This window comes from Neofelis nebulosa, chromosome 8 (genome assembly GCF_028018385.1).
Source record: "Neofelis nebulosa isolate mNeoNeb1 chromosome 8, mNeoNeb1.pri, whole genome shotgun sequence".
NCBI lineage: Eukaryota > Metazoa > Chordata > Mammalia > Carnivora > Felidae > Neofelis > Neofelis nebulosa.
The window spans coordinates 15,633,394-15,655,847 of record NC_080789.1 but is presented as its reverse complement, the minus strand read 5'-3'; the positions used below and the strand labels follow the sequence as shown (position 1 = coordinate 15,655,847).

The following is a 22,454-nucleotide window of genomic DNA, read 5'->3' as shown; positions in this document are numbered from 1 at the left end:
TGGCACAATGAGGATAAATTTGTGTGACCCACTTGAATGCCTGATCTAATAATGTTGACATCGTGAATCCTGTACTTAGTGAAATGTCAGATGAAGGTAACTGGTGATTGAATAAAATTTTGTTTGTATTGAAGGAATGGGAAAGAATACATAAATCTGTTAATAAAGCACCATGATCTGCAAAAGACAAAATGTTTCATAAAGATCTGAGGAAATAAAGGAATTTAAAGGAAAAACAGGGCAGTCTTAAAATTTTTAGTTACATGGCAGAAAGTACTGTAGCCTGTTTTTAATGTTTGGTACTAATGCACAAACATGACAAAACGTCTCTGTGTGTTTTGATACTAATACAATGAAATACAAATATCTCTTAGACGACTGTGTTGAAGACTAAAAATTCAGATTTCTAGGTGTGACCCCAACTTTCTGAGTCTCTGCAGCGTGGGGCCTGGGACTGCAGTTGAACAGCCTCTACATGGGATCCCTGTGCTCTCTACAATTTGGGACCTGATCTAGAAGTAGGGAGCACTTCACTCTGTCCTAAGTAACTGTGGAGCCAACTTAGACCCCTCCCTGGACAGAAGAGACTCAGAGAGTTGGGAACCAGTTAGAGGAAGGTAGAAAATTGATTACTGGGTATCTACTTATGGCCCGGTGCTGGCCATACATTCTCAGATTTAATCAGTATGAGAGAAGTAGCTCTTATTTACAAATATGAAACAGGCTTTCAGTGTTGGTTGAAATTTCCCATTATCACTTTTGAATTCATGTAAGTCACAATTTCTCTAGCTTATGTCCAGAAACAGAAATGGGGCTACTCAGTAACTAGTCCTTCACTCTGCTGTTGGCATTCAGTGCTGACTATAGACACTTGATTTACCAGGCTAACTTGAGTTCCCTAGGAGTCTTATAATCCTATTTATTTTGGCAGCTAATTACATTTTGTCACAGAAGTGAATTTAGTGTAATTATAAACCGTTCAAAGTAAAGAATTTTGTTAGTAGAACCTTTTTTCACAGAAGTAAAACTTGACTCTAGTGTCTATGTAAGGATGTCTCTCCTTGCTATATGGTTGATTTTGAATATTTTAAATTTTATTCATGGGAAGAGCTGAATAAGAATGCAATTATGGAAAAAGGCAGAAAGGTCCAAGGGCTAAAACTAATCGAACAGGATTTGGTCTAAGGGAAAATAAAGTCTGTGTACTGCAGGTTTTGCCGTGAATATGGATTTCTAAAAAAATTAATCTTGTCAGGGGCGCCTGCGTGCCTCAGTTGGTTGAGCGTTGACTTTGGCTTAGGTCATGATCCCGTGGTTATGGGATCGAGCCCAACGTCAGGCTCCTTGCTGAGCGTAGAGCCTGCTGAAGATTCTCTCTCTGCCCGTCTCTTGCTCTCTCAAAGTTATTTAAAAAAATTAATCTTGTCAAGTCAGAGTAAGCTACAAATATATTTTTGTAACTGTAACTGCCTCTGGTTTTCTATGCCTGGACCCGAACACCTAAATTTTGCTGATGTACTGACTAGGCTTTTTTAAAATTAATGGCCACTGAACTCTGCCAAACTTTCTTACAGACTTCTTGTATGTTCATTTTCTTACTCCTCAAAATAACCATTTCACACCTTGTCTTTCCAGCCCTTCTGCAGTACTTCCCACCGGTTCTACTGCCCTCTGTAAAAGAGGCAACCTGACAGCACCTCTCCTCTCACACTACCCCCTCCATCAACCTGCCTACATCTGTTCCCATGTGGACCAGGACTATGATCTCTGCTCAGATCCACTCACTCCACTTTCACTTCCTGAAGGATATTAATCCTGCAGCTTTTCCATCTCTCCTCCATCTCTCTCCTGGGTCATATCCATCAGCATGTTCTGGTATTTGGTTTCTTGAAAGAAAATTATGCCTCATCTTACAACTTCCATTTTCCTGCTTCCTTTTGCAGCAGCATTTGTTGAAAAACTTCATATAGTCCCTGCCTCTTACTCCTTTCCTATTCCCTCAACCCACTCTGGTTGCCTTCCTTTCTCAATGCACCAGTCACTCTTGTTAGGGCCAACCAGTGATTTCCTTTTTTGCCAAATCCATGGCCACTTAAAATCTGTATCTTAGTTAACCGCTCCATGGCACTCGGTATTATTAACCTTGCCCTCTGTCCTTGGCAGACTTCTTTGTGCCATTCCAGGCACAGCCAGCCAGTACTATAAATCTGTATCTCTGGGCAACCTCATTTAGAGTTGTAGCTTTAAATACCATAGATACTCAAATGACCCCAGAGTATTTATCTCTGGTCCTGACTTCTCACAGTTCCAACTGCCATTTGCCTGTTTGACATCTCAGATATCTAGTAGGTATCTCAAAATACAATAGAACTACTAAGGCAACTATATAATATAAAATCAAAACTAGGACACTTTTGAGAATAAAAGATAAAGCTTACCATTGATAATTATGTCAGGACAAGAGCCAAACTAAACTCTTTCCAATGGTTTCCCATCACTCTTAGTGAGATCCTGTTCCTTAGATGGCATTGCGATGCTCTTCTTATCTGGCACTCAATCCTGGCGTGGCTATTACTGGCTGCCATTCTTTTTCTTGAACCTGCCTGTGTAGGTCACCTAACCTTCGGGTAGGTGACTTAACCCTTTCTCTGCCTGCATCGCATCTATAGAACAGTAAATAGTGGTACTCAACTTTAAGGATTCTAAAGCACAGCATGCCTGGCTCTTAGTAGATGCTGCATAGAAATGTCTTTCACTATCCTAAGGAACCAAACAGATTTGGATGGTAAGGGTTATTTGCATTTGCTGAATGAATAAAAACATGGCCTGTATTTTTTATAGGTTTTTCATTACTTAAGGCCATGCACACATAGCACATAGATGTTTGAATGTCAGAGTCAACTGTTTGGTTATCTATTTGTTACAGAGTTCAAGCTCCACAGATGAACGTGAGCCAGTCTTTATCTGGGTAATGTATATCTCAGAACAAGATTTAGAAAGAGAAACTTGGAATACTAACTAAAATCGGTACCAACTGTCACACACTGTCCCTTTCAAAGAGCCAGACCTGGATTTTCAGAGTTTTCTAAAAAGTTGCTTACTTCGAATGTATGTAAGATCATTTCACATTTAAGGAATTTTACAATTTTCATAAAAATCCCTAAATTTGTTGTTAGTACTCCTTTGGCATGTCAGGTAAGAGCATGACTTTTCTTATGCCAACTCCTAAGCAATCCTTTTTCTGTTCATGGGTTTGAACAGAAGTCAGATCATAGTACATCTGGGCCCTGTCGCTTGGCAGGCAGGCTGCTCTAAGCTTATTTCCTCGTCTGTAAAACGGGGAAAGTAATGCATGTAAGAGTTCTCTGAGATGGTCAGTTTTAAGCTCACCACACAAATAAGCTCTATTCTTTTTGGATGAGAAATACTTTGTTCTCAAAGGCACTTGCTTATCCCAACCAAGAGATGAAATCAGCTTGCTCTTAAAAAAAATGTATTAGAAGTTTGCTTATTGTTTCACTTAACACTAATCTATAGAATTCAGACCACATTAGAGCGATGTTTCAGAGCTGGTGGTGAGGAAGAAGACGGAGTCTGTGTTCCAGATGAAATGTGCTATTTAAATAAAAATATATCCATACTTTGAATTAAGGGAGTGTACTTGTCAGTATCTTAGAAATGATTCACTCGCAAAGTATCACTCTGATGTGCCATTTACTAGTATAGGAGTTTTTGAAATAGCTCAAAGTCAAAATTACCAACTTTATTTAAAATAAATGCAGTTTATATCTTAAAATATAGCAAATGAGTCAGAGATTATCTACTCAGATGTAACTTAAGACAACTCAGAAGCTAAGCAGTTTCTTAAAATTACTAGTGCCTACAAACTGACTCCAGTCCCTGCTACTCAGCTTCACTCTGCAATGCTAGAAAGCAGCAGGAGTCTGCAAGTTACTCTTCAATGTTTAATGGTGCCACAGGGTTAAACAATGGCCTTCCTTTTTTGGCCTGAATTTTGCCGAAGTTAGCCTCAAATTCTTTTTTTGTTCCACTTAGATTTACCAGATGTCCATCCTTTACTCTATAGCCTAGGGAATTCAGTTTCTTTATCCTGTACTGTACTATCTGCGGTGTTAATTCAAGAACCACTGGCGTCTCTTTTATCTGAGCTATGGAAATTCCTTCTTTCAATAATCCCTGAATTCTCTCTTCCAAAACTGGAACAGAATAATATAAAATGGCAGGACATTTCAAAACTAATTGCTTCAGGTCATGATCTGTGCACTTAAAAACATTTTTAGAGAAGGAAATGCTGTTCTGTATGCTTCTGGGGCAAAGGTGAAAAAGAAATCCTTTGAGTTTGGAGAGAAGCTGGAGAATATCAAAGTTTGTGAAACCTTGCTCCTGGAGAAATTCTAGTGTTTCCTTTATAGCTGCAGAAGAATTCAGCAAAATAAATGGGTTTTGGCTTAATAATTTCAGTAACCAAACTTTCATGTTGGCCTCGGAGCCACCTAAATTTAGGTAACTCTCTTGGAGAATACTTATCATTTGCTTATTTTTCTCAATAGGATTATGAAAAATATTAGATGCAGTTGTCAAAAACCTGCTAATGACCACATTTTTGAGTCCCAACTCTTGAAAGAACTGAATGTTCAGCTTCTGAGTTTCCTGGTCTGTAACAGTAAAGAAAGATTCTGGAAACTGTTCTATTAACTTGACTAACTCTTGCTCGTTTTTGCAGACCAACTGCCAGAGTTCTCTCTGGGTGTTAACAGCCGTTGGACTGCAGACAATTGCTTCTGGGCAGCGTTCCAGAATACTGGCTACAGCGGTTTCATTAGCACCTAGTTGTTGTAAAACATTTGCGATTTCTTCAACATAGGTTTCATCCTCAAAAAGTACCCATCCTTTTAGTCTGCGAATTTTCCCGATGTCGACTGAAAATTTATAGAGCTTTTCCACTGTTCTTTTATTTTCTTTGTTTGACTGATGATCATTTGTATAGGTGAAGCATGCTAGAAAGGGTCTGTATTTTGGAGCCGATAGCATCTTTCTGAAAGAACACAGCCTGCAGGGCTGGGATCTTATCAGCAACTTCCACAACATGCCTGCAACCATTGGCTAATTGCCACCGTCCTGGGACTCAGAAGGTACTTATTGCACCTGTAAGAAAGAAAATGCAGGTTTTAACACATGGAGCACAAATTTGGGCTGTCAGCAGTAAGCACAGAAATAACATGGATGTAAATTAGACAGGAAAACTGCATTTTGCCAAAGTTGGCTTCAAACTTTTTGTGGAATATTACATATATCCTCTTAAATGTATAAAGTAACTAACATACCTCATCACAACTTAGACATCTTCTACACTATAAACATTGTGTGAGCTTTGCCACAACCTTGTGAAGTAGTTTCCATTTTACAGATCAGTAGTAAGGCCACAAACAGTTCAAGGATTCAAAGACCTCAAATGTCATTCTGATACAAATTCCCTTTTCTACAACTCGTTATGTTTTTCTTTAGGAGACACATTTTACTAATACACACACACAGCTTTTTTTTTTTTTTTTTTTAACATTTTACATTTTCAAGTTTATGTTTAGCTGAAGCAAATACTTATGGGGGGGAGTCATCTCTAATTTTATATTTTAGAGTAAATTTTTTGCTAAATAATTATTACCCAAAGTCATTTTATTGAAAATAATAAGTGTAAGCTTGTTTCATCAGAATTATGTGAAAATCCTTTTCATAAACCTAAAATTAAAGAAAATCTTAGCTAGGCAAAATGAGATATGCTGTGACTGCCCCAGTGGAGCAGTGGGCAATCACACTAAGTGGAACGGGGTCCATACTTGCACAATAGTCTAACCAGCTGCCCCCACTTGACAGCTTTACGTACCTAGAGATGGCTACACTGTGCTTCCTGCATTATCGACTTCCGTGCTATTTTCTTGTTACTCTCTGGTAATTAAAACATGCCTAGTTTACTGTTTGAACTTTCAGCACGTGAGAGTGGTTAAGTGTCACATCCCTGGCATAAAAGCATGTAGTGCTGAACTATTTAGCTAGTTAACAGCCTTCCTTATTATTTGTAGGTTTGAAGGAAAGTTGAAAAAAAGCCATAATCCAATCCCGGATAGTTGTGAAAACTATTTAATGATGCCATTGCCACATATGCAAGGACTTTTCACTTTCAAGCCTGTCCCAACTAATGCAAATAAATCACTATTCTCTAAGGAAAAATAACAAGTAACAATGTTCTCATTTTGGTTTACCATTTGTAATAATAGCTCATTGTTAGTGTCCATGGTGTCTAAAATAACTGTAGGCGTAGTTTCTGTTTTACTTCGAGTGGTTCAACCAGTTTTTTTTTTCTTTTTAATGTAATTCCTAATACTAGTTTCCTTTAGATGATTCCTAAAGAGCCAAGATATAAATATTAGGCTATTTTATAAAATTTCTAAGAGGACCATGGATTTTAACAGGAAGGAAGAGGGAGATACTGCATAATGATGGGCACATGGAGCCCCACACCCCACAATCTCGGGCCTCACATCTGTACCACATGCTGGAAGGAGCATGGACTCCATGGCCAAGATGCCCATGTTCAGTCCTGGTTCTAATTTATGGGGTCATCTTGGGAAAGTTACTTAGCCTCAGATTAAGTATGTAAACAAGTAGTGACTAGAACAGTGTCTCACAGTAAATGTTCAATACTACTACAATATAGTAAATGTACTACTACTCCTCAGGATCATCTGTAAAATGGAGACAACTTTAACTTGACATAAACTTTACAGGAATACCGTGAAGGTTCAAATGCATGTCCAGCACTATGCACAAAGCCTGGTACATAGGAAGTACTCAATAAATAGTAGCCATTACCAGGAAATATCTGGAGCTAAAATTCTTGTAGTAATAGGAGTTTAAATTGTATTTTAGACAGAAGTACATTATTTACAAAGAGTAAGTGAAAACTGTGAAAACTATTTCAAATGCTTCGGTCGTCCCAAGTGACAGTTTATAAAAGCAATACGTTCTCACTTCAGAGGATCCGCCCCACTCTGAAAAGAATAAGGAAGTGGAAAAAGTCACAACTCTACCACCTATAGACAACTGTTCATATCTGACATACATGTCTGTTGTTTTTTTTCTGATTCTTGCACCCTTTATTATAATTTTGAATTACATACAAGCAAGGTTACCTGGTATATGAGAATTAGGGTGTAAGCTCAGCCTCCAATTTGAAATTGTGAAGACTCAGAATTTTTCTTGAAAATGTCTTAAACCGGCACCACATTAAATACTAACATAATGTCTTCTAGGTAAGTCCAGTCCGGCAAGGGGTTCCCCAAGCACTGGAGCAGATCCCAGTGTTTGGCTAAGCACCAGATGAAATAGTTGGCTTAGTGTGGGGGTCACATTACACAAAATGACAGACTAAACACTAGCACCACATTGACCACAGCAAGATGCTCCTGCCCAATGAGGCTGAGGGTAAAGCAGGCCGTCTCACATTTCCTGCTTACTCCAGGGTGAACTATCATGTGTTCAGGTGGGTTGTCTCATAATTAAAGCTGCCTGTCTTGCTCTTTCTTTCTCTCTGATGAGCAAACACAGTTGACGAAGAAAAGTGAAAAGCACAAATGTGAATCCTCTGTAATTAACACACATTTATATATACACAGTTTATTTATTCTTTTTTTTATCCACTCTAAGTATCTAAACTTGGCATCAAAAGCACTCTAAACATTTATTTATTTATTTATTTATTTATTTTTTTAAATTTTTTTTTTTCAACGTTTTTTATTTATTTTTGGGACAGAGAGAGACAGAGCATGAACGGGGGAGGGGCAGAGAGAGAGGGAGACACAGAATCGGAAACAGGCTCCAGGCTCCGAGCCATCAGCCCAGAGCCTGACGCGGGGCTCGAACTCACGGACCGCGAGATCGTGACCTGGCTGAAGTCGGACGCTTAACCGACTGCGCCACCCAGGCGCCCCAAAAGCACTCTAAACATTTAAAATGAGCACATGACATATGGGATAGATATAATTTTGTGATTCATTCCCTAACATCAAGTATGCTATTATTTTCTTTTAGAATGAATTCCTAGGAATGGAATTATTGAAGAGGAGCTATGTGAACATTTGAAAAGCTAGGTTGTTACTTTATAATCCAGAACAAATGTCAGATGACCTTGTCACAAGCAGTATGACTGATTTTCTCATTAGTTTTAATTCTATTTTGTAAAAAATGAACACAACACTAATTTAACTTTGTTTTCTTGTATTAATGAGGCAGAGCTTAATGAATTATTTTGACCATCTATTTCCTTTAGTGAATTAGCTATTCCTGCCTTAAAAAAAAATTTTTTTTAATGTTTGTTTCTTTTTGAGAGAGAGAGAGAGAGAGAGAGAGACAGAATCTGAAACAGGCTCCAGGCTCTGAGCTGTCAGCACACAGCTGGACATGGGGCTTGAACTGGGGAACTGAGAAATCATGACCTAAGCCGAAGTTGGACCCTTAACTGACTGACTCACCCAGGTGCCCCTGTTCCGGCCTTTTTAAATAGCAATCTTTCTATAAACTCTTCATATATTAAAAAAATAATCCTCTTGTTTTTGGAAAGATTTTCTCCAGTTCACTTTTAGTTGTTGAAGGTACATTCCAGCATACCAAAATGGTTACTTTTTTTTACTGTGCTAAGATATAAATTTTTCTCATTTAACCTTTTAAAAAAATTTATTTACTTATTTGTTCAGAGAGAAAGTCAGAGTGTGCGCAAGCAGGGAAGGAGCAAAGGGAGAGAGAGAGAGAATCCACAGGCTTGATGCTCAGCATGGAGCTCGACGCAGGGCTTGATCCCATGACCCTGGAATCATTACCTGAACCAAAATCAAGAGTCGGACACTCAACTGACAGAGTCACCCAGGCACCCCCCATTCTTACCACTTTTAAGTATACAATTCAGTGGCATGAAGTAAATCCACAATGTTGTACAACCACTACCATGATTTCCAGAGCTTTCTCATCACCCCAAACACAAACTCTATTCCCATAAAACAGTAATTCCCCACTCCTTCCTCCTCTCAGCCCCCTTGTAACTTCTATTCTACTCTTGGTCTCTAGGAATTTGCCTATCCTTGGTACTTCATATTAGTGGAGTCTTACAATATTTGTCCCATTGCATCTGGCTTGTGTCACTTAGCATAATGTCTTCAAGGTTCATACATAATATAGCTTGTGTCAGAACAAAGTGGTTAATTTTAAGTGGTCGAAGGGTCATGGAAGTTTCCCTTGATGATTCCTACTGCTTTATGCACTACATGATGACAAAAATTCACCCATATGTCCTTCTATATTTTTGTTTGATTTAAAAAAGACAGCTCCTTTAATTCACTTGAAATTTCTGTTATGAGTGGCAAGTCTAAACAGATTATCAACAGTTTGGCTATCTCCAAGCACTGTTTTTGAGCAGTCCTTTCTTTCCCCATGATTTGTGAGGCCTCCTTTACTATACATTAAATGTAGCTTTGGGGCGCCTGGGTGGCTCAGTTGGTTAAGCATCCAACTCTTGCTTTTGGCTCAAATCATGATCTCACAGTTTAGGAGATCGAGTCCCAAGTTGGGCTCTGCACTGACAGTGTGGAGCCTGCTTGGGACCCTCTCTCTTCCTCTCTCTGTCCCTCCCCAGTTCATGCTCTCTCTCTCCCCAAATAAATAAACATTAAAAAAAAAATGCAGCTTTTCATTCTACCTAGCTTCCATCCTCAATTCCCTATTATTTTGCAATTCCCTGAATAAGCCAGGAGGCTAATTTCTTTGCTGCATACTTGGCCCCCTCTGCCAGACCATTCTAAAACAATCTCTGGGGCAACTCACTCTTGCACATCCCCCACCAAGGATGTCAAATCTCCTCAGCTTGGACCTCTAGCTCCCCTCAACCCCTATTCTACTCTCAACCAATTCTCTTGCCTCTAATCTGTGCAAAGAAAGGAGAGCAACTCATCACACCAAACTTAAATCTTCTGGTATCTCCCCTCTGCTACAAGTATACCCTTCAGTATCCAGGGTAATCCCTGCTCCTGTACTGATCCCAACCTGTCTGGCCTGAGACATCCAGACCCTTTCTTCCTTGTAAAATCACTCTTTCAGTTGTCCTCCTCTCTGGGGCTCCCACCCTTCAATTCAAAGTCTCTTCTCACTGCCACTCCACCTAAAACCCTATTTTCTCTTACTCTCAGTTAATTCTCACAGATCTTTTTCTCTCCATTTCCTCCCCTCCTCCCTACATAGATCCCAATAAAGACAATTTCCATGTGATTAGAGCCAATGAGCACTTTTAGTTCCTCTCTCTTTTGACCTCTGCAGCTTTCAGCACAGTTGACCACTTTCTCCACGAAATATTCTCTCAACTGATTTCCAGGACTCCCCATCCTCCCAGTTCTCCCCCTTCCTTCCTCCACTCTGACTTCCCTTTATCTGTCTCCTTTGCAGGCCCATCTTCAAGACTTGATTTAGACCCTCTCCCCTTCTTACCTTACAGTTTCTCCTTAGAGATCCTATTTTCATCCAGGGCTTCAGTTAATCACTTGAGCTTCTCTCCAACTTTTCAAAATGTGATCTTGTCATGTCCCTGCAATAAACTTTTCAGTGGCACTTTAGGATAAAGACATAAAACAAAATAAAAATGCCTTATACCATGGCCTAAAAGGCCTCTCTGTCTGGTCTCTGTCACCACCTGAATCTGTGCCTGCACCTTCCTCAACAACCCCCCCCCCCGCCCCGCCACTGCCGCCAAAAAAAAAAAAAAAAAAAAAAAAAAAAAAAATCCACCAGTTCTTTTCAGTCTCTGGTGCTCTAAACGTTCACACCACAGGGTCTTTGAAGACTGAGGGCTGTTCCCCATGCCCAAAGTACCCCTGTCTAACCCCTAGGTCTGTCACTTTCTTAGACCTCCTTGACTTTCATAAACAGATGAAGCCTCCTGCCCCCATTACAGGCTCTCACAGCACCAAGGACTGCTCCTTGGTGCCACTTGTCACTGTTGCAGCTGTTCATGTGTTGTTTCTGTCACCCTCCATGAGGGCAGAGACTGGTCATCACCATGTTCCAATGAATTGCTTCCCTACACTTCACTAGACTGGCATTTGCTGACTCTAAGAGGCTGGGCAGGTGGACCTTTGTGTGTGCTCTTCCACAGCACCCTGCTCTTGACCCTAACTCCTCTAAGTTCTTCACCCATTCAACCAGTTTTTTTCTTTTTCTCTTCTTTTTTTTTAAGCTCATGCTGTGTTGTTAGACATTACACTAGACACTAGCTCTTCTGCTAAAATGTTTCTTCATACCTTGGGATCACAAACAGCACTGGAGAACCTGGTGAGAGCCACACACTCTCTGCAAGCACTGGGAGGGCAAGGTCTGTGTGCCATTCTGCTCCGTCTCTCGCACCCAGCAAAGAACTTGGTCCACAGGGGAACAAAATCAGTATTTGTTAACTGAAACTAAATGAACAAACCAAGTTGGTGAGGCATCCTAATGTGGTGGGTGAAACTGTGATCTGTATGGGCTTAACTCCTGGTCATTAGTTGTGCTGTGACTTAAGGAAGTCATGTCACCTTTCTGTGCCTCAGTGGGGAGTGTCAGGAAAACGGGGACCCTACATCCTGGGTGACTGTGAAGACTAAATTGGGCTAATACCATAAACTACTTACAGAGTATTCAGAAAATTTATTATCACAACAACCCATTTTAATTTTTTTTTTTAATGTTTATTTTTGAGAGACAGAGACAGAGAGACAGAGCACGAGTGGGGCAGGGGTAGACAGAGAGGGAGACACAGAATGCGAAGCAGACTCCAGGCTCCGAGCTGTCAGCACAGAGCCCGATGCAGGACTCGAACTCATGAACTTTGAGATCATGACCTGAGCCAAAGTCGGACGCTCAACCGACTGAGCCACCCAGGCGCCCCAACAACCCATTTTAAAGATGAAGAAACAGATGCAGGTAAAGTAACTTGCCCAGGGTTGCTCAGCTAACAAAGGGCAGGCCTTGGATTTAAACCCAACAACTTGGTTCTAGGGTACAGCTCTTTCCCTGTGCCCTACACAGTAATAATGCTCTTAGCAAATGTGTGTTAAGTCACAATGTGGGCTATTCTGAAGCATTTCTGAGGAGTGAAATGCACAATTTTCATCCTTAACAGTCCCCTCTACAACACCAGTAATTTCAATTAAGTTCTACCTTTATAACATGTATGATCTGCTGACAGTTTCAAATTAACCCCAGTGTTTATAGGTAAAAACGAGGACCGAAGCAAAAGACTCTCGGGCAATAATCCACAGCCACACATCCATCTCGTGGGGCCCGCGTGTTTCCAGAGAAACTTCTGACCTACGGCACCGAGGCATCCGCCCCCGCCAGGCAGATGGAGTTGGGCGACTGAACAGGAGACTGGTTTCGCCGTGCGCGGCCCAAGGTCCCCAGCCCCTGGCCCCCGCCAGTCGGCCCCTGCGATGCTGGTGGTGCTCACCCCCAGGGGCGGAGAAGGGGTTGGGACTCACCTGTCCGCTCCGTCGAAGACACAGTCGGTCCCAGGTCTCTGGCTCCGTCCTTCCTCCCTCCCCCCGCGAAGGTTTCCCTTGGTGGGCCGTCTTCCCCAGGCCTGGCAATAGGATCAAGGTCCCGAGACCAGGGTCCCAAGAAGCCGGCGAATTTCCCTCAGGAGTGCCACCCAGGCCACCAGCCCCTCTACCCACAGCCAATCACGAAGCAGGAGACCTGAGAGGTTTCCCCCCCCCCCCCAGACGTGAGCTCGCAGACGTATGTCCCCGGAGTCCCAACGCAACCAATCAGGGCGCAGGACACAGGTTACGTGACCCTACGCAAAGCGGGGCTGCGCGAGGAGGCCTGCCAGCGTGGGAATCAGCTTTCCTGGGAACGGAGCCAGGAGCCAGCAATTACTGCGGCTGTTTTCACACCCTTTCCTTACCAGCATTTAGGAAACGGGAGTTCCGGTCGTTTTGTCCCTTGAGGAATGTCACCAGCCCATAAGAAAAAATGTACAATTCAGAAGCCGCTGTATCTTTTAAGCAATAGCCATTTAGAATTCCCAAAATAATTCCATAGGAAAGAATTTATAAAAGAAATGTAGTCAAAACAAAACAACCCCCAAACCTCTTTGGAACATATCTAGTCTCCCTGCTACCCCCCCTCCCACCCGCCCCCAGTAGCCAGCGACTGTCTGATTCGTCTTTAAAAGCCTCTCTCCTGCTGCTTTCACCTGAACACTTGTTTTTTCCGACAAACTGTCCAGTTCCATTCTAATTATTACCTGTGATGCTCACCTTATAAACTAATTTCTCCTTAAAGCCAGTCTCAGTGTCCATCCCATTTATTCTCACATTTATCTATCAATCAACAAATATTTATGGTATGCCTATTAAGTGCCAAGCATGTGAAACCGCAATGAGAAGACACCGGTGGACAAGACAAAGGGGGTTTTAAAAGTACATTCCCTGTCCTGATGGAGTTTACATGTAGGACAGTGGAGGACAAAGACGTTAACAACCGATAACATGATGAATCCCAAGTACAGTTAAATGTTTCCAAAGACAGGGTGCCCCCACCCTGCCTAGTTGTCCTATGCTCCTGGGTAGAGCTGGAGTCAGGAAAGCTGTGATTTTCCCAGGCTGGAGGTCTCTTCCTTCATGTGTTTCACAGCACACTGTGCACAGTTCTAACAGCCTGAACTCACACCACTGTAATTCTTCCAGACTGCCCTCTTGCCTCGTGAACTCCTTGTGGATACTTAAGAATTTATTTTCCTATGAACAATATTTGGCACATGATAGGAACTCAGAAAATGCTAATTTGAGTCTACCCTTAATATTCACTTTGTGCTCAACAGGCTTTTTGAGAGGGACCAACATCTGCACCTTAAATTACACAGACTAGCAACAAGAATCCTAGCTCCTTCTCTCAGGATCATCTTTGGTCTCCAGGATATTCTAGAATTAAATGAGTAGCTAATGTATATGATGAGGTCAGGGAGTGATTGTCCAGTAACCTTTCTTCCCCTGAGTTACCCTTAAATAAAAATCCTATTACTCATGGCTTTATTGAACACTTTTTCCTGCGATATAAGGATTTGGGGTCCGGACCAAACAAAATGTTTCACTGCATTTAGGAAAAGGAATTGGAGTAGGTTACAGAGAAGAGAAGGAAGTCAAGGAATGTAGTAAACTCAAGCGCCTTACAACTGCATGCTGCAGTCACTGCTCAGGAGGGAGGGAGCAGATATGTACACTAGGGAGCTGGCAGCTTAGCTTGTACCAGGGTTCCACAGACTTGTGTAAGAAATGGTAATACCTATTACCCTGTGCATTGTAATCAAAACTTGAAACTGACCAAGTCAGCTCTGTCAACTGTAATAATAACTAAATGCTACCTGAAGTTTTTTCCATTCCAAATATTTAGTGAATTTCTAGGACAATACAACCAGGGGGGGAAAAAAACAACAATAACACTTGGATGGAGAGACGGAGGAAAGAAGCCAGTATAATGCATATTACACACATACAAAAATTACAAACATGTTTGAAATTGTGGGGAGATCCTAAAGTTTCTAGTACTTAAGAGATGCATTAGAAATAATACTGTTACTGGTCTTTTATATCCCAAGTTACTAATTTATTTCAAGTGAATGTAAAAACAAAGACTTTATGTAGGTTCTTTCAAAAGCTTGGTTTCCTCAACTCATTTTTTCCAAGATGCTAGAACAGAACACGTTTGGTAATAAGATTTCAAGATATAATTTCTTGAATGAATAAAAGGCCTTAAATCCCTCAGCCACAAGCAGGATTTTCAGAACACTAGCTCCTCTAGTTACGGGAAACCACTGCATTCAAACAATCTACTCAACTGGAACACACCGACTGCTACCTGTCTTTCCCTTTCAGTGATTCTTTTTATTTACAATTCAAACCAAACTGAAAAAGCTTTGCAAAAAAACCCCTAAAAACCAAATCGCCCTATGTTTAAAACAAAATATCAATGCCTATGCTGAAACAATGTTCTTTTACTAAAATATTTATTCTCATTAAAACGGAATCTTTTATTCCCCTGGATGGTGATGGTAAATCCTAGGTCTATGAATTGCTCCGTGCTGTACAGTACAATCCGGTCTAAAGAGTAGCTTGTTATATACAAGTATCATGAAAAACAGCGAAAATATCACTCCTTATTAACAGTGATGAAAGAAGAGAAGGCATACTTTTTTCTTTTCTCAGTAATGGACCTTATCAATTAGTATTAATCCATTATCTAGGATACTTTTTAAAATGCTCATCATATAAAAATGTTACTGTTTCTGGATTTTGGATTCAAATGACTCTTACTTTACTTTTTGATACAATTATCTCACTGAACATCTATCACAACTGAAGACTGGGAAAATAAAAAAATAAAAGATTCGAATTCCAAAAGACAAAAACTTGCCTACAAGAGACAGGAATGGGATAATAATAGTAATGAAAATAATGACGGCTACCCAGAGCTAGAGCATACAGCTAAGCAGACTGTGCCCTACACAATCCAGGGAGCTACACAGCACGGCAGCCCTGCAGCTAACACTTAGCGAGCTCCCTACCGCATGCCAGGCACTGTCACGAGCATTTCATATGTAGTATGACGGAGATACTACTCTCCCCTCCATTTCAAAGAAAAAAAGAAGGCACAGAAGGTTAATAACTTGCTCAAGATCTCAAAGCTAATGAGTTGCAGAGCCTGGCCTTTGACTCCAGAGCCCACATTATTAATTGTAGTGACTAACTCATAGTTACAAGCCCCATTACCTGAAAAAAAATCTCTTTGGTTTTAAATCCTTCTTGCAGATACCTATTTTTGAAAGTACAAAGTATTTGGAAGATAGTAATCTTATCTGGAATAATTTTGAAAAATACTATTTTACTACATATTGGAAGTTGTTCCTTCATTCAGAATGGCTACATGCGGTTTATAGACTCTCTAATTTGTAATCACATCTCATATAACAATGCTCTCCCACTTAACTAAAACAAAAACTTAAAGAAGAAAAAAACAACCACCACCAAGTACACAAGATTCCATATATGCATATACTTTAATAACAAAGTCACTTAGCTGTAAATGAACAAAGGGAGACAAGGAGAACTTAACACATGATACTTCCACAGATTTGCGTCAAAACAGGCATACATGAAGCTTTAAAACATATTGTCTGTGTTAACAGAGGCTGTAACTACCAATTGTGATGGCGCATATTTTCTAAAACATTATTATCAAATTGTGTAAAGTTAGATCAAACAATGATGTCAAGAAAATTTTGTCCTAAAATTTTAACAAAGTCTTTTAAGAAAGTCTAAAAACCTCCTATCTTCCCACATTGACACTCAAAACATTAATTTTTATATCAGGATATCAGTTTGCCACTTTAACTTTTACCATACATGAAAAATTATCAAAAATATATTGATGGGTCTATACTAACTGTGACTATTTCTATTTACATTAAGCAAATTTTTTATCAAGTTCTTTATATACAAATTACCATTCATCCTACGTGAAATTCATTAAAAAGTTTAAAACTACAGAAATGTCATTAGAAACAATGCATTTCAAAATGTAACTGCTTTCCATCAATGAAGGACATTTTAAAATAATTTAACTGAAAAAAGTATTGAACTCCCCACCAATTTCAGCTGCAACAGTATTCTTCCTGAATGTTTTCTGTGATTTAAGGGGAAAAAGAAACTGGGTAAAGTTTGATTTCAAGGAATTAAATGATAAAAAAATTGATGAGTGTTTATTGATCTTCAAGAAAGTTACAATCTAAATTAGGTTGGCACTAAGAAAACAGCAATATTTAAAATGTTTTATTATTGCTGTCCATATATATATATATATTATTACTGAAGTATAACTGACATACAATATATTAGTTTCCAGTGCACATCAATCACATTGATTCAATAATTATATACGTTACTCAATTATATACTTACTGTAAGTATAGTTAGCAATAATTTTTTAAAAAGCACACAGTTTAAGATAACTGAAGAAACAAAAGTCTTTAAAAACTGGCAAATGCACTGTATAGATATTTTTCATGTAAATTTAAATGATAATATGCCACATCCAATTCAACTGAATATAGCCATGGCTTTTTTGATAACTCTAAAAAAGGGCCAGTTTTTTAAAAAATTAAACTATTCCCTGAAAGAATTTAGATTTCAGAAGTATCACAATACATAAAAGAAACTTATAACATTTAAGAGGCAAAGATGCGGGGAAAAGTTCATAAAGGGATTATATTAATACTACTTACAATAAAAAGTCACTTCGGTTGTTTTAGACTCATGGTCACATAGTAAGAAAATGAAAAAAATGTCTTTTTCTGAGAAAAAAACTTGAGCACAACATCATAAGTTTTTCAAATTTAAAGATCATCAATTAAGATGATCACTTTCAAAACTGAGTGAAGCACTCTGTCCAGTACAGATGCACTTCTCTTGTCTAATAATTAAATGGTTTTGTAACAATTACTGAAAAGTTAATGCCTCAGTTTCTCTAGTTTGAAAAAAGAGATTAGTTCTATTTTGGAAACTGTCTTAATTTATGTTGATTACACACTCCACTAAAGCAAGAAATAAGGCTTTAAAATATTTACCTAATTAACGCTCTGTCGCTGGACCTTAGGACCAATACTCTGTGTATCCTCTTCCTGACTAGGACGTTTTCCACCACTGAGACCAGTGCCCATGGAGCTTCTTCCTACGTATTTTAAAAAAATGTATGTTTACGATAGGAAAGGTAAAAAGAACAGTATGCTCAAATGCTTCATTCTTACCTTGCTTTAGTAAGTGAGTTTGCTGACTGTCTCCATGAGTATAATGTAAAATACCACTCCCCTGAGAGCAACCTGTTAGTATTTAAAACACAGTAAAATTATTTAAATTCTAAGTTGTATGTATTAAGACTACAAATCCAATTTTTAGTAACTGTATTAGGGCATTTATGCTTTTTCAGACTAAACCCCAATCCTTCATATGAACCAAAAACCATATGCTCAAATCAGGAAAACTTAAACTTAGGGTCACAGAAATGTTGACTTTTGGCTCAAAGGCAAAATCACTAATAATCATTTTCTAAAAAACATTTATTTACTGCATGACGAGACACTTGATCATAGAAGGAAAACATAGGGCAACCGTGAGATATATATCCTTCTTTCACCTCTTGTGCCTCTATTCCACATTCTCCCCTCAGAGCCTGTCCAAAACATATGCCCTTGGAGATAAGTGAATAAGGGCCTGCCAGATGAGAATTTAACAATTCAAATCACACAAGAATTCAGAAACAACATGGCAGTTACCTAGCAATTGTATCAACCCTTCTAAAAAGAACCAGTGTCACAGGAGAATGGGTTGGCACAGGAAATAGGTTCTAGAGAAACCTTTTTGTCAGTGTGTCTAGATAATGGACAAATATGAACATTCTAGCCCCTACAGAGAGGTCACCTTGGTCTGAGCAAGAAAATCTACTTATTTTTTATTATAGTTTCATGCTCATCAACTTCCTCTGGATAAAGAATTCAGCTTTTCAAAGTACTCAAAGTTGGGAAAGTGGATCAGGGATGAAGCCTTCTATCATTGGAAAGGGATACCTCCACCATAAATAATGAACTAGTGTTCCTTGATATTTTAAGTCACATGATTTTTATTTTTTTGTTTAAATTTTAGTTAATATACAGTACAATATTGGTTTCAGGAGGAGAATTCAGTGACCCATCACTTACATACAACACCCAGTGCTCATCACAACAAGCACCCTGATTTTTAAACTTCTAGTGTGCCCTTCACAGAATGGTCACCTCTAATTAAACTAAAAACCCTCAGTTCTTGGGACCTGTAAGGCTGTTAAGGCTGAAGGTCAGACTCTGGACTACGGCAAATTTACCACTGAATGGTGCTACTCCTGGTTTTACCATTGGCAGGGCTTCCCCTAATAGTGATACTTGTCGCCTTGCATTATTGTACAAGATTTATTTAAAAAAAAATTTTTTTTTAACGTTTATTCTCGAGACAGAGACAGAGACAGAGTGTGAGTGGGGGAGGGGCAGAGAGAGAGGGAGACACAGAACCCAAAGCAGGCTCCAGGCTCTGAGCTGTCAGAGCCTGATGCAGGGCTCGAACTCACAAACTGTGAGGTCATGACGTGAGCTGAAGTTGGACACTTAACTGACTGAGCCACCCAGGCACCCCAGTACAAGATTTATTTAAAACTTCACGTAACAACATGAATGTACTTAATTCCACTGAATTATACATTTAAAGTGGTTAAGTGCTAACCATTTATATGTGTGTGTATATATATACACATATATATCATATATTTTATAATCAAGAAAACTTCACTTGATCTTAGCCAAAAGGCTGAGAAGCGATAGAATCAAGAAAGCTTCAACAAATAACTTTCAACTATCATATTTATTCATACTTTATACATTTGTTGCATGCTTGTTTATGCTAAAGGCTGTAACAGGTACTAGGGATACAAATATTACTAAGACATGAGGTCTTGTCTTCAAAGCATTTACAGTCAAGTAGATGACAGATACATAAAATCACTAAGTACAAATAAGTGTTACTAGGTTCTAGGAGGGAAGTTTTTATAGCACACAGTGGGGACACTGAAGAAGGAAAAGTCAATTTTACTGGAAGATTCACAGAGGTAGGCTAAATCACAGGCTAGTCACCTCATTTTCTCAAGTTAATCAAATTCATTCTTCTTCCAGTTCTAAGATAAATGAGAATAATCTCATAAACGAAATACTGAGTGAAACCAGCCAGGCCAAAAAAAAAAAAAAAAAAAAAAAAAAAAGATTACAAACTATAGGATTCTATAAAGTGCAAAAAATGGGCAAAAATTATAGTATTAGAAATTGGGAGAGTGGCTACTTTTGAAGAGGAGGTGGTAAATTAATAAGTTCAATAAATACATTCAGAATTTCCTTAAGATGGCATTTTATTTCTTTAGAGAGCTAAATGATAAGCAGACACTTAGACTCTTCCTGAGTCCCTAAATTGATGAATATCTCAACTGCCTATAACTTCCCCATAAAAAATGCAGTAAGTTATATTGTCACAAGAATAACAGTACAAGAGACAATGAGTAGAGCAAAGAGCTTTGCTGAATCAACTGGCTTATGACTAGCATAGCTGCTTATAAAAATCAGAAATCCCCACATTAACTGTATCTTCAGGGACATTACAGTGGTTAAATTTCAAATGCCAAGATTATATAAGATGACAAATCTTAGAATGAAAATAGCTCTAAACAAACTCCCATATTTCTTATTTCTAAAAATCCCATGTTTTCTAAGGGCAAAAAGTTTGTATGATCACAGTCCTCTTATGTTACACTATCAATAGCACCAAAAGGATTTTTCACTCATAAAATTCGAACTTAAAGACACTGCGGGGGGAAAAATCGCATAGAAAATGTATTCAAAGGAAACATACCAAAAATTTAATAATGACTGTCTCTAGTGGATGGAATTGTGGGTGATTTTTATTTGCTGTTTTCTGTTTTTCTGAATTTCCCATGTTCTCTATAGTGAATAGTTTTTTTAAAGCAGTTTTGAGGTATAATTTACATACCATAAAATTCACCTGTTTTAAGTGTACAATTCAATAATTTTTAGTAAATTTATAGAGTTGTGTAATCATCAGCACAATCTAATCCAGTTTTAGAACACTTTCATGCCCATTTGCATTCATTCTCATTCCTACCCCTAAACCTAAGATAACCATTAACTTAGTTTCTTTTAAAGGCATGCCTTTTCTGGACAGTTCATATAAGTGAATTGGGCAGTATGTGGTCTTTTGTGTCTGGATTCTTTAACTTAACATAGTATTTTTGAGGTTTATCCATAATGTAGCATGTACCAGCATTTTATTCCTTCTTATGAATTAATATTCCATTGCATGGATGTACATTTTGACTTATTATAAATGAAGCTATTGAAAACAGTCTTATGATTCTGTAAGTCTTCGTGTAGACATATGTTTTCATTTCTTTTGGACAGACACTTAGGAATGGAGTTTCTGGGTTGTAAGTTAAATTTATGTTTAGCTTTTTCCAAAGTGGCTATAACATTTTACAGCCCATCTCTCAACAACGTTTGAGGGTTCCAGTCTCTACACATCCTTTACAGCACTGGTTACTGTCACTTCTTAGGCACTCTTTTTTTTTTAATGTTTATTTTTTAAAAAAAATTTTTAAGTTTATTTATTTACTTTGAGAGAGACAGAGACAGCACAAGTCGGGGAGGAACAGAGAGAGGGAGACAGAGAATCCCAAGCAGGCTCTGCACTGTCAGCTTGGAAACCAATGTGGGGCCTGAACCCACAAAACCTCAAAGATCATGACCTGAGCTGAAACCAAGAGTTGGATGCTTACCGACTGAGCCACCCAGGCGCTCCAAATGTTTGTTTATTTTTGAGAGAGAGACAGACAGAGTGTGAGTGGGGGAGGGGCAAAGAGAGAGGGAGACACAGAAACCAAAGCAGGTTCTAGGCTCTGAGCTGTCAGCATAGAGCCCGATGTGGGGCTCGAACTCACGAGCTGTGAGATAATGACCTGAGCTGAAGTCAGATGCTTAACTGAGTCACCCAGGTGCCCCTGAATGGGTATTGTTAGTGGAAAAAAATTAAGTTAAAAATTAATAGGGTGGCTGGGTGGTTCAGTTGGTTAAGCATCCGACTCTTGATTTCGCCTCAGGTTGTGGTCCCAGGATTGTGGAATCGAGTCCCACGTCGGGCTCTGCAATGAGCACGGAGCCTGCTTATGATTCTTTCTTTCTCCCTCTTTCTCTCTCTCTCTCTTTCTCCCCGCACCCCCCCCCCACCTCCCCACCGCCTGCCTCTCTACCCCACTTGGGCTCTCCCTCTCTCTAAATTAAAAAAAAAAGGAAAGGGGCGCCTGTGTGGCTCAGTCGGTTAAGCATCCGACTTTGGCTCAGGTCATGATCTCGCGGTCCGTGAGTTCGAGCCCCGCATCAGGCTCTGTGCTGACAGCTCAGAGCCTGGAGCCTGTTTCAGATTCTGTGTCTCCCTCTCTCTCTGACCTTCCCCCGTTCATGCTGTCTCTCCCTGTCTCAAAAATAAATAAGTAAACGTTAAAAAAAAAAAAATTAAAAAAAAATAAAAAGAAAAGGAAAAACATTAAATTAAAAATTAAATAAAACCTAAAACATATTACTATCGGAGGCGCCTGGGTGGCTCAGTTGGTTAAGCGTCTGACTTTGGCTCAGGTCATGATCTCATAGTTCGTGGGTTCAAGCCCATGTCAGGCTCTGTGCTGACAGCTCGGAGCCTGAAGCCTGCTTCAGATTCTGTGTCTGCCTC

At 39.3% G+C, this 22,454-nt stretch overlaps 2 protein-coding genes and 1 pseudogene across 10 annotated transcripts in view; all 3 read right to left on the bottom strand.

Annotated features, from left to right (window-relative positions):
- Positions 1-3,742: 3,742 nt before the first annotated feature.
- On the bottom strand, positions 3,743-12,702 carry MTERF2 (mitochondrial transcription termination factor 2). Of its 8 annotated transcripts, none has more exons than XM_058741516.1 (4): positions 12,570-12,682; positions 11,355-11,468; positions 10,546-10,665; positions 3,743-5,166 (listed from the first exon to the last, which is right to left on the bottom strand). In XM_058741516.1, the coding sequence occupies exon 4, from the start codon at positions 5,119-5,121 to the stop codon at positions 3,952-3,954; it is 1,170 nt and encodes a 389-aa protein (XP_058597499.1). In that variant the 5' UTR covers positions 5,122-5,166; positions 10,546-10,665; positions 11,355-11,468; positions 12,570-12,682; the 3' UTR covers positions 3,743-3,951. The 8 variants fall into 8 exon arrangements, with proteins under 8 accessions (XP_058597499.1, XP_058597497.1, XP_058597501.1 ...); XM_058741514.1 differs by having other exon boundaries at positions 11,355-11,510; positions 12,570-12,658; XM_058741518.1 differs by lacking the exon at positions 11,355-11,468 and having other exon boundaries at positions 10,546-10,642; positions 12,570-12,702.
- Positions 12,703-16,128: 3,426 nt separating this feature from the next.
- The window catches only part of CRY1 (cryptochrome circadian regulator 1), a 95,616-nt gene continuing 89,290 nt past the window's right edge, over positions 16,129-22,454 (bottom strand). The window contains exons 11-13 of one of the 2 annotated variants that reach the window (XM_058741510.1): positions 17,894-17,965; positions 17,714-17,813; positions 16,129-16,773 (exon numbers count right to left, since the gene is read on the bottom strand). In XM_058741510.1, coding sequence (XP_058597493.1) covers positions 16,698-16,773; positions 17,714-17,813; positions 17,894-17,965 — 248 coding nt within the window. In that variant the 3' untranslated portion in view covers positions 16,129-16,697. Of the gene's footprint in view, positions 16,774-17,713; positions 17,818-17,893; positions 17,966-22,454 lie in introns of both variants that reach the window. The other variant, XM_058741509.1, reaches the window with a different exon arrangement.
- On the bottom strand, positions 19,363-19,490 carry LOC131484235 (U2 spliceosomal RNA; annotated as a pseudogene).